The sequence below is a fragment of the Anas platyrhynchos genome, chromosome 11, assembly GCF_047663525.1.
Source record: "Anas platyrhynchos isolate ZD024472 breed Pekin duck chromosome 11, IASCAAS_PekinDuck_T2T, whole genome shotgun sequence".
Classification (NCBI taxonomy): domain Eukaryota; kingdom Metazoa; phylum Chordata; class Aves; order Anseriformes; family Anatidae; genus Anas; species Anas platyrhynchos.
In genome coordinates, this window is record NC_092597.1 from 9,063,637 (window position 1) to 9,078,855 (window position 15,219).

A 15,219-nucleotide genomic window follows, 5' to 3' on the forward strand; every position below is an offset into this window, starting at 1 on the left:
AACAATCTCAATTCCAGTCAGTAAAGATTAGAGAAGGAAAATACAACTGAACAATAACAACCCTACATGTACTTAACATGCACTTAAATCAATAGCCGTTGACACATTGCTTTCAGAGGAACAAGCTTTCGGGATCTTCTACTTTGGCTTATTAGAACAAAGGCAGAGATATTTAGCCAAATTTGATAAATAAGTTTTGACAACTCCTTCATGACAAAGAATAGTTCTTGTCATGAAGATTTCATTTTTTGAAGTAGCTTTTGTCAAGCATATTAACTGATATTGAAAAAGTATCTATCTACTTTCAGAGCTTGCCTATGTAATAGAGTATTTCTTTGAAAAGCCCAAAATGAAGGCAGAAACAACTGTACTAGTGAAAATAAAAAAGCTCACAATTCTGATTTCCAAACAGTACCATGGGCTGTGCTGTTCAAAGAAAACTGATTAAGGCTTTTAATTTCAGATGTTCTGCTTTGACAAAGGCTTGATTTCTTTCTTCCCTTTTGTTGTCACCTCATCTATGATGAAAGCTCATTTCACAGTTACTTTGTCCTCTGTCAGTAATGCCAGAGAAACTTGGACACATTAAAGGCTTTGCTGATTTGACACTTGTGTAAGAAAAGGAACACTTGCAATTCTCCTCCTTAAGGAGGAGCACGTTTTTATATAATTCCTGCTTCACCTTTTCCCATGAACTTCCCAATAAAGCCTGCATAATCAGAGGTAACTGGAGCTGGCTGTACTTCCACCCCAAACTCACTCTGTTCTCATATTCTCAGTGAAGGGATAGAATAACAACACATTGAGAACAAGACCGTTTAACCTCATCATTCAGCTTTCTTTGTTTTAGAAGGCGTCAGAGCTATATCAGTTTGAGATAAGAAGGATTTAATGAGAATACAAACATTCTATCATCTGTTGTCACAATGTAGTAATGTGAGCAGTAACAAACCTGTAGTGGCATTGGGTCATCTGTAATAAAGGAAATCTTGAAGTTAGTGCAAACCAATTTGCCCCACAGGTCGTATTGACTCGTATCTGTTGCAATGCATTTTCTCACAAAATTGACTTCATTTACCACAATTTCACCTAAAACAGAAAAAGGGGAGGGGGAAAAGAATAGCCTATATAAATCTCAAAGCTACACCAATTTTAAGTCTGTGGTACCAACAACCCCCTCTTTATCCCATTTCAGTTTATATGCAACTTCCAGGTAATGCCTGTGTTTTATTAACACCATTCCAGAGAGGGGAAGAAAACGATAAAAAAAACACACACATTAAAAAAAGAAACAAAAACAAACAGCTACCTTTCCAAAATAGGCATTCTCAATAGAGAACAACTCCTTCTCTATACCCAGAGATTAAAATCTGCAGTTCACTATTAAAAATTCATTGTTTAAAGGACAGTGTAGTTCAAACCAAAGGCATATGTTAATGTACTCCAGACAGCATTTAATTTAAAAACTGAAATTAGCTAGCTGTAGTTAAGTGCTTTTAGAGACCATTATGAACTTTGTGAATTCAGAAGATTAGTGTACAATTAGCTTTGCATTTCTAAAACGATGTTCAGGTGATTCCAGAAAAGCAAAACTGGAAGACAAACACATTACACACTCCTTGCAGAATTTCACAAGTTCCTACACAGCTTCTACTGTGACCATCTGATGAAGGAGGCCAAGCCAACCACATCAGTTTGCAAAACAGAAGGGCCAGATAATTAAAAAGCCATTAAGTTATCTGAGATAAACTATGAAATAAAAAAGCATACAGGCAGATGTAAATAAGGACTATCTAAATAAAAAGCAAAGGAAATAAAAAGGTAAATCCCTGTATTTAGGGCTGCTTTTTAGTCTCACAACAGAGGTTTCTGGAAGCTAAATGGTAATTTCATTCTCCATGAAGAAAACAGTCGTTTAATTTACTCCTATATAGGGCTATCACTTCTGTCATCACATAAACCACTTCCTTCTGCTGCTGTCTGCTGTAAATAGTGTGGTAGTGGAAGTGTGTTCAAGAAAAGTGTTATTTTATTTTAGCTGTTGGCTTTTTTGTTTGTTTCTTAAACAAAGACTAAGGACTAAAGTTTGCTAAAGACTAATTTGCAGGCCATACCTAGTCTCCAAAATGTCATCTCTATGTCCTATACTTTGCAAGAAAATGGTCTGTTCTTTGAGCAACTATTACTAACGGCAGTACTCAGTTATCTGTACCCCCAACAAGCACGTATATAGCTTTAAATTCATCTACCATTGCTCTACTGATACAGAGGAGGTTATTGCCCCCAAGGAACCATATATTCAGAGACCTCTCCTTAGCATTCCAAACACTGGAGCACCTGACTCTGGAAATGCACATTTTGCTACTCTCGAGTTCTGGTCTCTGTGCATGCTCCTCACCCTAAGCTACTTAGCCAAGCTGCTGCGTTAGCTCGCTTGCCCCTAACATGATTGGGCATTAGCCTGCAAGTCACCAAAACCAGCAGCAGAGTCCCTCCTCTTAGTTCAGCTGTCATAAACAAACACAAAAATCGATTGGATTAACTGTGGCCTTGAGCTGGCAGAATTACGATGAGTGTTCTGGAGGGCTGCGGGGTCCTTTCAGAGCTAGCAGGTGTAAGGGGATGACTTCCACTGACCGATGGTTATTCGGTACATATAACTATAACAGAAGTGGGAAGTTGTGAAGGTGCTACAGAGATAAGCAGACATGCTGGAGCTTAAAACTGTTTTTCTCAAACATTACTAAACTATGGTTAAATAAGCCTTTGAATTTTAGGAAAAAGAAAAAAAAACACAGATTCCAGCAGCTTCAGTACAAATAGTTAAAGTTCAGCCAAGTGCACAGCAATTGAAAACAATGTCTCATTAATAGGGTACATGAAAAGGACAGGGCCTACTCCTGTTAAACATTGAAATGAAAATATTTCAATACTTTTAGCGTAGTCTGGCCTGAAGCCTCTTGATGTCCAGTGTTTTTCCTAATAAACTACTTGCCTCAATAACTGCAAAAGCACAAACAGTGTATTTAAGCAATTCCTTCTCACAGTTGGTGTTAATCTTCAACTATTCAATGTTGAGTTCTCAGTCACATTCTGCCTGCCAAACGTCCTCCCTCCACAAGGCAGTTCTTCCAAACCTAAGAAGTTTATAGTCTTGCCTCTCTCAAGTACACTGGTACATCATTGCATTTCTAATAAAAAGACACAGAGAGCCAAATATACCATAAAATGGAAGTGTCAGAGACAGGTGTTTTCCATATAACATCCCCTTATCTGTTAAGAAGTGGAATATTTTTTTACTACCACGCACTCTTGCTAAAAGCAAATTACTATTACCAAACTATTTATGTACTTTGCATCTCTGATGCTATAAAACAGTAGGGAAATAAGAGACCCGTTACTGTTCTCATACAAAATCATTCCATTTGGATCAACTACAGTTTAAAATACGCCTGGCGCGTTGTTCTCTTTCGTAAAGCCAGTCCTTTTTATTTCTTTCCTCTGTTCCTCATAATTGTGTAGCTACACTACAACGTGCTAATACTAATCCTGTCTTAGTGCAACTTCATTTATTTGCATTTCTTCCAACACAAATACATTATAGACTTTTTGGCCTCACTTGGATCTTCTGCTTTGCAGAATTTTACATCCCTAACAGAGCTGTCAGTTTTGAAGAGAGGCAAGACAGAGAGTATGCACAGAGATTTCAGCTGAAGGGTTTAAACATATTTGCAATTGAAGCATGAGAAAGTTTGCCATACAAATGCAAAGGAGGTGCAGTTTTCAAAAGCCTCAGACTGAATTTGTAAATAGCAGGTGTGGAATTTTATGTTGACCTGACCTTCATCCCTCATTGGATGTCTACAGAGAGAAACAGAAAAAGGTGTAAGCCTTCCAAACTTAACACAACTTCAGTAAAGTTGCTAAACAGAAGTAGTACCAAGCCGGTTTTATACAATGAAACCTTACTGCAGTTGTAGTTCAGTAGGTGATTTTTCTATACAAGTGTCAACAACAGAGCTATTCAGAGAGATTACACTGCACATTTTTACAATGTAGCTGCTGCTTTTTCCAGTAAACAGTCACAAGCTGTTCCAGACACGGAACAGCAGTCAACACTTCCATGTGACTTGAACAGTCAAAGAATGATCTCAGGAGACAAGAGCAGTTTGTTTAAACTCTGACAGGAAACCAGAAGAAAAATTACAGGTTGCCACCCTTAAATACAAAGCCTAGTCGTGATTATAAAAATATTTCTACACCGAACACATGAATCACAAAAATAACAGGGGAGACTAAAGGATTTACCCAATACACACCTTCCATGGAAAACACAGCTTCAGAAACTGCTACATTTCAGACAAATCCTGCTAAACATCCCAAAAGCACACGTAATTGACTTGCCCATATTTAGATGCTCAGAGAATCTGTGCCATGTTACGTACCTAATCCTCCACAATATGCAACACGTGACAACCCACATGCAATTCAGAAAGTGCAGCAAGCATGCACAGGAACAGGAGGCAGCAGAGGCAAAACTAAAAAAGCTGAATTAAGTGATCGGCAGCAGAATCACTCATCAACGTGCGTGGCGGCTGTTGTGCACGTTCTGCACTTTGTTGTTCCTCCACATTGGAGTCTGGCTAGAAGTGAGCCTGGTCTAGCATCCTCGTCCACTAATGCTGCAAGTGATTGCATCCAATTAAGAAAACAGCAATACAGCTTGCTTATGCAAGGGAGACACTATAATGTTCTCAATAAAAAAGTTATCTCAAGTCGTCATTTAACAATTAAAAACATGCATTAATGAATTCACTTGTATTTAGAAAGATGCAAGTCTAAAACTGTTCCACAATGGTTAATGAACAATTAGCTTTTACAAGTTGCTGCTGAGTGAGTTTTCAAAAACTGTTTAACAAGTAGCCAAAACCCACAGCATCTTCACTCATTTAGCCACAGTTTTTCTTGCGGTTAGGTTACAAAAATTGTTCAGAAATTGTACAGGTTTATTAGCATGCTCTAGGCATTTAGATGTAAATGTCACTAATCCATTTGTACAAGGGATCTTCTGTTCAGTGTGCTCAAGAAAAACTAGCTGTGAGCTCATGAAAAAAGAAATCTTTTCTAATTTTCATGAGCTCTTACAAAGTATTTAGGGATGCAGGTATTATAAAGGCCAAAGAGCTGCACAATACAATAGATATCACCCATCTTCCCCCCCAACTTTTCCAGTATATTCACAATTATTTAAAAAATAATCTATGCTTAAGTTTCTGTACATCTGCAGAATGCAAAACAAAGTAACAAAAAAAGGACAGCTCAATACTGTGATTAATGGGGAATAAAACCCAATTTGGACATATTCCATGTGCATTACTTTTGAACAGGAAAACCTTGCATTTCTGTCCAAAATCTATGCTCACCACTGTTTGGTCTGTTTTAAATGCACAGCACCAAAAGAGCTTGCTTTGTCAATGTGATTAGAAAAAATGTTATTAAAGTATCACGTAAGATTACACAGTTCTTCTAGTGTGCTAACAAAAAGAAACATCATAACTAGCTTAGTTACATTTCAGAAATACCAAGAAAAACATAGCAAAACCAGACTTTTTGGTTAAAGTCTTCAAAGAAGAACTATTCATTTACTGTCTGTAATTACAAGATTTAAATGGGCATTTGTCCAATAATAGATAACAGCTGTTAATCTTGGAAAAAAAAAAAAGAAACTGAACATAGGAGGGCTCTGAAAACACACTGCTTTTCTGAACTCGCATGGGATGCTCCACAAAATCTTCCAATGGAAAGCAAAGGATGCAAGAACATAAAGCAGCCAACCAAAAGTTCATGTGGTGAGAACGTCCATCCATTACAAGGCAGGCTCTTATCAGCAACCAGATGCAAAGCAAACTATTACAGCAGATTCCAATTCTTGATCACTTTAAGAATTGTTTCAATCCAGCATAAATCTGTATTACTACCAAAACGCAAACAGTTCATGTTCATTCTCATCTCAGCCCTTGTACAGCACTACCATTTGAGAAAGTCTTTGTTATGCATGTAAGAGAAATGACTCGGTTGAAAAATTATTCTGACGTATTCCCCCCCCCCTCTTTTTTTTCTTGTCAGTCCTGATATGAACTGAATTAGGTCTGATCTGGCTTGTGCTACAGTTACCTAAACACAAGTGTCAGCACAAAGTCGTTAATAGAAGAACACATCTGTAATGATGAAAATGAAAGAATGAACTGTTCTTCTTGGCATCCATATGGATTTTTAGGCTGAATTAAAACAATCCTATCACCAAAAAAAAAAAAAAAAAGTTTAGCAATGATTTGGTCTCAGTTCCATAACATGAGCAGGACAGAAGCCAGCGAGTAGAAAGTGTTTTGGTTCTTTTCAGTCTGGCTACATGAACAACAAATTCCCAAATCCTAACTTAGTTTAAACAGTATAATCAGGAACAATCTGAGATGACTGCTTCTCAGGCTTTTATAACTATGTCATCAACACAAGTTACAGATGCTGTTCTGAACTTGTAAAATACTTAATTTTAAGGCAACCCTGAGTAAGTCAATACAGAAATACACATTCTTTAGAAATTAGTTTGCTGAAATTTACTTCACTGGAAGTGAATGCAATTGCCACGAGACCAAAAAAAATGCAGTTTGGTTAGCTGTCAACTCAAAATCTTCACTAACATTTTATTCCCCTTCTGGTCTTTATGACATGTGGCATTAATGGAACTTATCTGCAAAATGTACATGGTGAAACGTTAAAATATTTAATTGTAAAGTGCGTTTGGACTTCCACTTTTAAGGAATGTTTTTTGTATTGCACTACAGCTAAGCTGCTGCAAATGGGAAGTAACTTTTGCACAAATACTTAAAACATATTACTACTCAGAAACCATAACAAATACATGTTATGTATTCATAACAAAGAAAGCAGAACTGACTCCACCCAGTAAAATCCACTTTTAAGACAGTATCTGGAACTTAGATCTTGCATTCAGACTGCTTTGGTAGTATTTGTATGATGCCATGCCTTAAAAATAAATAAATAAATAAATAAAGGAAAAACAAAACAAGCAGTTAACTGAGCCCAAAGCATGCCTGAAGATTCACAGAGTCAAACAAGCAAACAAAAGAGCTATAATAGTAAAGAGCACTTACTATATACTTACAGTAAGTGATGCCTCAATTATTCTAAATATAACTAAAATGCCTGGTTCTTTTCTAAACTTCTTACAGTATGAAAGATGAGTTTGCAGAAAGCTGCTGTTTCAGTTTTAAAATCTAGAATTTAATTAAATAAAACTTTTGGCAAACTGCTTAGTATAAACTAAAAAACCCTACATCAGAAAAGCGTTATGGGAATGTATTATTTTTCAACCAGTCATTCACGTTTCTCTAATTTAGCTGTTCTGAAGTGTTGAAAATAATTTCACGCTCACATATGGCACTGATTCCTCAAACACGGTGAAATTACAAAGGTATTCACTCAACTAATACCACACACCAACTTTAATAATAAAAAAATAGAAAACTTTTACATTAACATTTAAATTTCAAATAAAAAGTTTGAAGCAGGAAAAAGCCTCTAGCCCTGCAATATGTCTTAATCAGCTGCACAATGAGTAAGAGAGCCTCAGTTAGCAAACCACTATGCTGGAAATGAGAATCAACAGTCAAGTATGCTTTGGAAATGAGCAGTACCTGACTTCACACAAGCTCAATGTAGTTACCAGCACTGATAGGCCCTCATTATTCACCACCAACAGATGAAGAACGCAATACCTGAATATCAACAACTCATTCCACAATTATACATGGAAAGGGCACTGACAGTAACAACATTATTACTTGTACCAAGCAATTAAACAACCCAAGTTTCCAATTTGAGGTGCTAAACCAAAGAGGTTACACCTAGTATACAAGAAAAGCAGACCTGACAAGTCTCTAGGGTTACACATTCAGCTCACTAACTCAGTCTCCACTTTTTACCCCGCTGTCACAGGGCTGGGGCTCACACTCCAACACCCTGACCTCTCTTCTCCAGAGCTGGGATATCAGAAACCAAATGAAAATGCCAAGAAAGAGGCGCAGGGGTTCAAAGCAGACAGGACATATCTGGGGTACTACGTGCAATGGTGTCTCACCAAAGTGTACTTTCCGCCTCCTATCACAAGATGTATTGCAGCTGCTGTGGAACACGAGTCAACGCTCTAAAGATTTGCAAAGAAAAAAAAAAAAAAAAAAAAGGAGAGAGAAAGATCTGGAAGCTATCTCAAGAGAGAATCAGATACTTATTGATACTGTCTTAAAAGTTCCCACAGTTAAACTTCTACAGTTGCCTATCAAAGGGCACATGTATAAAAAATAAAAAATAAATCCAAAACCAAAAAGCAGGTGGTAGAGCCAACTCAATTGACATTATTAAACAAACAAAAAAAATATATCCATTAGTGAAAATCTTGAACACAACATGCAGTTACAACTCATCAAGAAGACAGCACCTCTGTTCAGAGGTGATCAGAAGGATGATGAGAGATAAGCAAAGCTTCCTTGTTAGTACCAACTAAGAAGGCTGTGCTATAGAAAGTGAAACACCAGATGTGTGCCGTAAGTCTGAAAATCACGAGTCACATGGATTAGAGGAGTAGAGTTTGATGTTTGCTGTGTGAGGGAAGAACTAGGACGTATCCAAAGAAACCAGATGGTGGTAGGTTGAGAACAAACCAACAAAGGTAGTTTGTAACAGCACGTAATTAAATTGCCAAACTCCTAACCAGAGGAAGCTGTGGGTGGCAGAAGTTTACATGGCTGTAAGGAAGCAATCGGATGGATTCCTGCAAGAAACATCCAGCCAGAGGAATTAAATATGAAAGCACCACCGCTATGATGCTCTGCAACACCTTGCTTGGAGCTCCCCATTATGTTAGTCTGAAATGAAAGTCCCCGGGCCATGCATTGAGGGAAGCAGAGAGGACAGAACAGGCAGCTGGGAGCTCTGCTGGCCTTGCTCTCCCCTTCCCGGCCACCGTGCTGCATGCAGCATCCCACCCAGCCCGGCAGTACTGGGACCTGCTCACAAACAGCTCTGCAGTTGCCTTCTAGTATGCAGCCCCGAAACGTGGTGCAGATACAAGAAGACTACAAATAACTGTTTTGCAACAGCAGTTTGCCACCAACGTTCCCTTAATGTGAGCAGGTCTTAATGATAAAATACCATTCCAACTCAGTTCACTGCTATGGTTTTACTGTATAAACTTTTAAAAATAAAAGCGGCTCAACTATTTCTAGACAGTTTGTAACATTTGCTATCTGTAAAATTTTTAAGTTAACCAATTAGCAGATCAGTACACAGAGCAACACTAAAATAATCAGCGCAAGCAAGTACTAAGATTCAGGTGGAACGATCCTTTCCTCACGCTTCACCAGATGTCCCAGAAGTTACACGATCCCCTGCAGAAGAGCTGGTGTGAGCCAACTGGCAGGACCTTTCTGCCTGATCATGCCCACACCCCAGAAGAGCACTGCTCACAATACAGACACTGAACTAGTTCTTCATCCATCCATCCATTCATGTACAGCTCCTCTCTGTGCTCTGTTTTTCCAATAAGATCCTAGAAGCATACACTGCATTATATTCCAGCTATGTTGTACAATTTTCTTTGAAAGCTTTGGTTGATGTCTCAAAAAATGCTAGACATTGATGCGAAAAACGTGCTACAATTTATTACCAGAGCAAAGCACACCTTCATGATTTAGTTTAGTATCGGTAATGTTAAACGAAGCACAACTTTAACTTCATTCTCACAATGCTAATTACTTACTAGCTAATTACTTATTACACAAGCTAATTACTTACTAGCCAGACAAGCTGCTTCAATAGACTGTCTAGCAGACTACTCGCCATTCCTCTGTTTTCCTCTTGGATATGCTTATAAACCAAGCTATACAAACAAACAAAAAAGTGAAACCATTGCACAGGCCAACTCTGCAACTAAATCAGCAAAAATACTTGATCAGGAGTATAGACTAAGAAAATGGAATTACAGAAAAAAGAAAACATTTCTCTAATTCCATCTTAAAACTTTACCACATTTTTTGAAGGAAATTATTCCAAATTCTATAAAAAGGTATTTGCTTTTCACTATAGCAGTATCATTGTTGCCACTAACAACCAGTTTTGTTTTTGTTTTTTTTTTTTACTTGCTTTAAATGATGTCTGTTGCTCTTCTTAAAGCCACACCTTGGTCAAGGTACACAGTTCCATGGAAATGAGAGGCTTTTATTCCAAAAGCTGAAGAGATGCATCTCTATTCGTCTGGACACCCAGGGGAAACTTTGAAAAGAATCTCTGTAAGATCAAAGTTTATGCCAATGTAGATTCCAAGGACTTTTATGTTGTTTTGTTTTTATGTTTTTTAATAAAAACCTCATAATTTTATAACCTGACTCATATTATTTCCATGCCTGGAACTCCCTTTCCTAACCTCCACAGCATAAAAACACAAGTTAGGCAGCAAGGTATTTAACTGGTGTCCTACTTTAGAATTCAGTTTTTAGTAAACTACTCCCTCAATATGATTACATGTTAGGAATTTCATACTTAATGTAGCTATTTGCAGTTTTTGATTATTGCTGAAGTAATTAACTGTCTGTGCTAATATATTTTAGTTCCAGAATAACTTCTTAAAAAATCCACTAATTAAAAGATAATAATCAATATTCAGCTGCTCAGGTTTGACTTGGTTTCCAAAAGCAAAAGCAACTCCACACTACTATTAAGGTCAGGATGTTAGGAATACCATACTCGAATTGCATTTGCAGGGGAGTACAAGTCAGCTTTAATGTAATTAAATGAGTTGGAATTTGGCCAGAAACTTAGGTTATGACAAATCCAAAAGCTCGTCTACCCAACAGTACAATGTGTACTTGTTTATGCAGTTTTCTACTGCACTAGCTGATGACAAAAAAAAAAAAAAAAAAGGCACTTAGGCTTAACCTTAAACAGGAAGAGTTTCATTTAAGTCATTTAAAATAAGTCACTTCTAAACTTCACCCCACCCTCATACAGATTGATGCTCACAAAAAGATTTTGTCACAACTGTTCTGTAGCTGTACACAGCAGTGAATTTTATTACAGAATAATTTGGAGACAGAAAGTTTAATAGCAGTTTTAATTCTGTGCTCTGAGTCCCATTCTTTCAATCACTTTCTATATTACTGAGAACAACTTACTACAAATGTCCCCAAAGGCATCACATGTTGATTTCAGAAACAGCAGAAACAAGGGAAATGATAAAAGATGCAAACCTGGGATAAATATAAGCCAGCTGAGGAAAAACAAAGCCAGTCAGCACCTTTTCAAGTGCACTTTGGAGTTTCACAAAGAAAGAATTAACCACGCAGCAAAACGTTGCTGCACGTGGGTTATTTTCTGTATCTGCTCATGCACATGCCCCACAGTAAATGCAAGATGTGTCACATTTTGAGAAGAGCAATCTTGTACTGCCTTGCGTTTACTGTGGAATGTCTCAGAGAAGAACATGCAGTCACTTCCTTGTAATTCATCCAAGGTCTTTGACTCACAACTGCAACATAACCAGTAAGATTCCAACTGTTAAGCAGAAGTTTAGCAAGCGTAAAAATATGTCAAATACTGAGCGCTCTTAGCAATGCATCTCGGAGTATTCACACCCCATGCAAAATCTGTACACTCTTCCTTCATGAAAGAGGTTCAGTCAGCTGGTATTTAATCTTTCAGTTGAATCTCTTCCACAGGATTCCAGCCTCTTAAGGTACCTCACTGCACCATACCATATATTAATTAGCATGCCTGAATTAACAACAGTTCCATGTGAAGAAGTAAGAGAAATAATTCTGAAGAGTAACTTTTTTATTCTATTGATCACTTTGAAAGTTAGCAGGCTTTATCAACCTTGACAACACAATACCGAAAGCTTCCTATATTACTGCGTAAGTTTATACTCGGTAATATATACCCTCTAAATGCTAGGAAAAAAAAAAAAACATTATGAAGTTCTGTTTTAAACTTAAAAATTACCCTTAAAAACAGCAAGCTCTAGAGCTTGACAAATTTATGGCTGTGATGTACAGTTTGCAATTAAAGTAATCTTGAAAACAGTAGACTGTTCCTTTAGTAGCTAAAAAAAAAAGGCTTTTGGAAACGCTCACTGATCAAAACATCATTTACCAAAGATAATGCCTGATTTTAAATGTGAAAAGGAAGTCACCAACAGCTTAGAACTGTATACCTATGTAATTATGAACAGTAAGAAAAACGTTGCTTTTCTCATCCACACATTAAGAAGAGTAGTCTGCACAGGTTTACAGACAAGTTCCAAAATAACCTCACAGCTACCTATTCAATAAGAGCACGTGAACACAGACAGCATTAGAAATCTTCTAATACATGAGTCAATCATACCTGCTCGGTGGAAGTTCCACACGCTTCCCTTTAAAATAAAGACCACAACACATGCTATGGTAGTGAGTTCAACACACTGTAAAGGTCTGGCTACCTGAGAAAAACGTAATTACTAATGGGGTCTTCCTAGAAATACCACAGAAGCTGCAAAATTTGCTGTAGTTCCATTTCAAATACTCACAACAGAATAAAAACATTATTCTACACATAGTAAACCATCACACAGGCAAAACTGCGTATGTATTTATTTAGCATTTCAGGTTTAGGTAAACAGGTCAGAACAGCTCTCTGCAGACTAGCATGTCACTAGATTTTCCTACTTGGTTAGAAGTTTCACTCTCTGGAGGAGCACACTAGGATCAAAATATACTGAAATCAATAAACACAGGAAAGCAGGGAAAACAATTTACATGTTACCAATCCTACTAAAATAAACACAAGCCTTAAATATGTATTTGTTGAGTTATCTGTCAAATTTCTGGTTTACACCTACCTGGCAGAAGTATTGGTTCCAGTTTTTTAATCCTGGGTTCTGCAGTTAGATGGTCTTCAGACTGGGGGAAGGAGAGAAAAAAAGGAATTTGCTTAAAAAGACACGATCCTACAGTCAGACACAAGTCTGATCTACTGGGGCACAGGAGAAAGTCGTTCTTTTAACAAGCTGATTATAACGAGGCAGGATCTAATCATAGCAACAGCCTGCTGTAAAGGTGGCTGGGGATGTTTAGTTTTTCTACCAGAAGAGGTATAATATTTTAATTGCCAATATTTAACTGGTTGTGTAATCTAGGATATAACAGGCCGCTGGATGAATGAAAAACAATCGGGCTTGGCGCTTGGTAACGGCCTGAGTTCTGCAAGCTGTCCGCGGGCACAGCAGCAGGCTGGCACAAAGCGCTGAGGCACTGACCGCCAACTCCCCAAGCACAGGAAAAGCCTCCTAAGACGAAAGGCGCAGAACACGAACACACACATATACACATACACACACACACATACATACACACCCACACCTGCTCGCTTTTCAGTTCCAAACCCGACAAATAACAACCCTTCCACACAACCATCGCCCCCCGCCGCCCTGCGCGACGAGCCCGGCTCCCTCCTGAGGCGAGGAGGGAGCCACCGCCCCCCGACCCCCACCGCCCCCCGGCCGCAGGCCCCGCTGAGGCCGCCCGGTGCCGGCAGCCGAGGCGCAGGTGTCGAAGCCGCGGGGGAGCCGAGGGCCGGCGCCGTTACCTGCGGCAGCGGCAGGAGGTAGGACCTGAAGGTGGGCTTCGGCGGCCGCAGGGAGAACATGGCCGCTGCTGCCGCCGGGAGCGGGCGCCGGGGGCCGTCAGCTCAGGCCCGGCGCCCCGCAGCCGCCCGGGCCGGGCGCTCCCCGTCACTCACACGGCGTGGGCGGCCCCGCGCGCCCCCTGCCCCGAGGGAGGAGCCAGCGCCCGGCGGCTGCCCCGAGCCCGCATCGAGCCCTCCCGGAGCCCTCCCGGAGCCCCGCGGCTCCCCCCCCCCCCGCTCCCCCCGCCCCGCGGCGCCGCCTCCCGGCCCGGCGGCTCCCTGCGGCCCCGGCGGGCTGGGGCGGGCCGGGGCGGGCCGGGGCGGGCCGCGGCCCCGCCCGACATGGCCGCCGCGGCCCTCGTACGGCGGCGCGCAGGGGCCAAGCGGCCGCTGAGGGAAGGGGAAGGGAGGGGGCTGCGGGCGGGGGGCGGCCCCCAGCTCTCTCCATCCATCGCCTCAGCAGCAGCCGCTGGAAGCAGCTTTCGGCTCACGGGTTGTTCAAGCACGGCGCTGCCGCTTGCTTTGTGCGACACAGATCACAAAGTGCAGCTTCTACGTGACGCGTTTTCAAGGGCACGTCCAGCCCTTCGCTCATTAAACTGCTGGAATTCATCCGTTGTGTTTTGTCTGCCTATAAAGCGATGAAATTTCACCGCAGAGCGAGCCAAAAGCTGCGGGGGGCACACAGCGCGCAGCCTGAGGTGCTGCTGAGGTGTCCCAAAAGCAGCACCTGGGGCTGAGCCGCGCCGAGGGGCAGCCAAACCCCTCCTGTTCGTAAATCACTAACTCTGGGAAAAACTGAAAGAGGCAGACAGGTGTGCTCACCTGCTGATCTGCCAGCTCTAACAACAGGTACAATAGTTGTAAGAATGGCTGAATCGCTTTTCTGTATGCCCCACTGAATAATCAGGAATTTGAGTGAGAACAAGCACGACGCTCCCTCACAGCTCTCACAGCCTGTAACAGCAATGCGTGCAGAATTACAGATAGCAAGAATTGGCTGCCATGGGCTAGGAAAGGGTAAACATTTACATTTAGCCGTAAACAGCTCCAAACAGCATAACGCAGCAGTGTGGGGCAGGCAGAAATAGCAAAGGTACTGTTACCCACTTCCTGCAATAGCACTTCCCATCAATGCTGTTATTTTTGACCAGAGGGAAAGTAGGTTTAGGTTACAACATCTTCCCCATTCCCTCAGAGACCTCCCTCACCCGCCACTCCTTGTTTCCAGATGAGGGAAGGGGAATTTGCTCCCAGAGCCTCCCGAGGGCACAGGGGACCTCAGGGCTGGTGCTCCAGCTCAGCACTGCCTCTGGGCAAGGGCCAAGATGCTGCATCTGCTCCTGGCTTTCCCCAGAGAAAAGCAGTTGCAAAAGACAGGGTTTGGGGAGCACAACATTAAAATGTAGACTCAAGTGGAGGGTTTCCATGGTTCGGCCTCTGAGCCACTTGGAGACTGTGAAACCTCTGCCTGAGGCCCACTAA

The 15,219-nt window shown here is 40.7% G+C and overlaps 1 protein-coding gene across 2 annotated transcripts in view; it reads right to left on the minus strand.

The window, feature by feature from the left end:
- Window positions 1–13,973, minus strand: part of MTMR10 (myotubularin related protein 10) — a 37,799-nt gene extending 23,826 nt beyond the window's left edge. The window contains exons 1-3 of one of the 2 annotated variants that reach the window (XM_027466187.3): window positions 13,696–13,973; window positions 12,950–13,010; window positions 953–1,089 (exon numbers count right to left, since the gene is read on the minus strand). In XM_027466187.3, coding sequence (XP_027321988.2) covers window positions 953–1,089; window positions 12,950–13,010; window positions 13,696–13,755 — 258 coding nt within the window. In that variant the 5' untranslated portion in view covers window positions 13,756–13,973. Of the gene's footprint in view, window positions 1–952; window positions 1,090–12,949; window positions 13,011–13,469; window positions 13,539–13,695 lie in introns of those variants that run through there. The other variant, XM_072043391.1, reaches the window with a different exon arrangement.
- Between the last annotated feature and the right edge of the window lie 1,246 nt (window positions 13,974–15,219).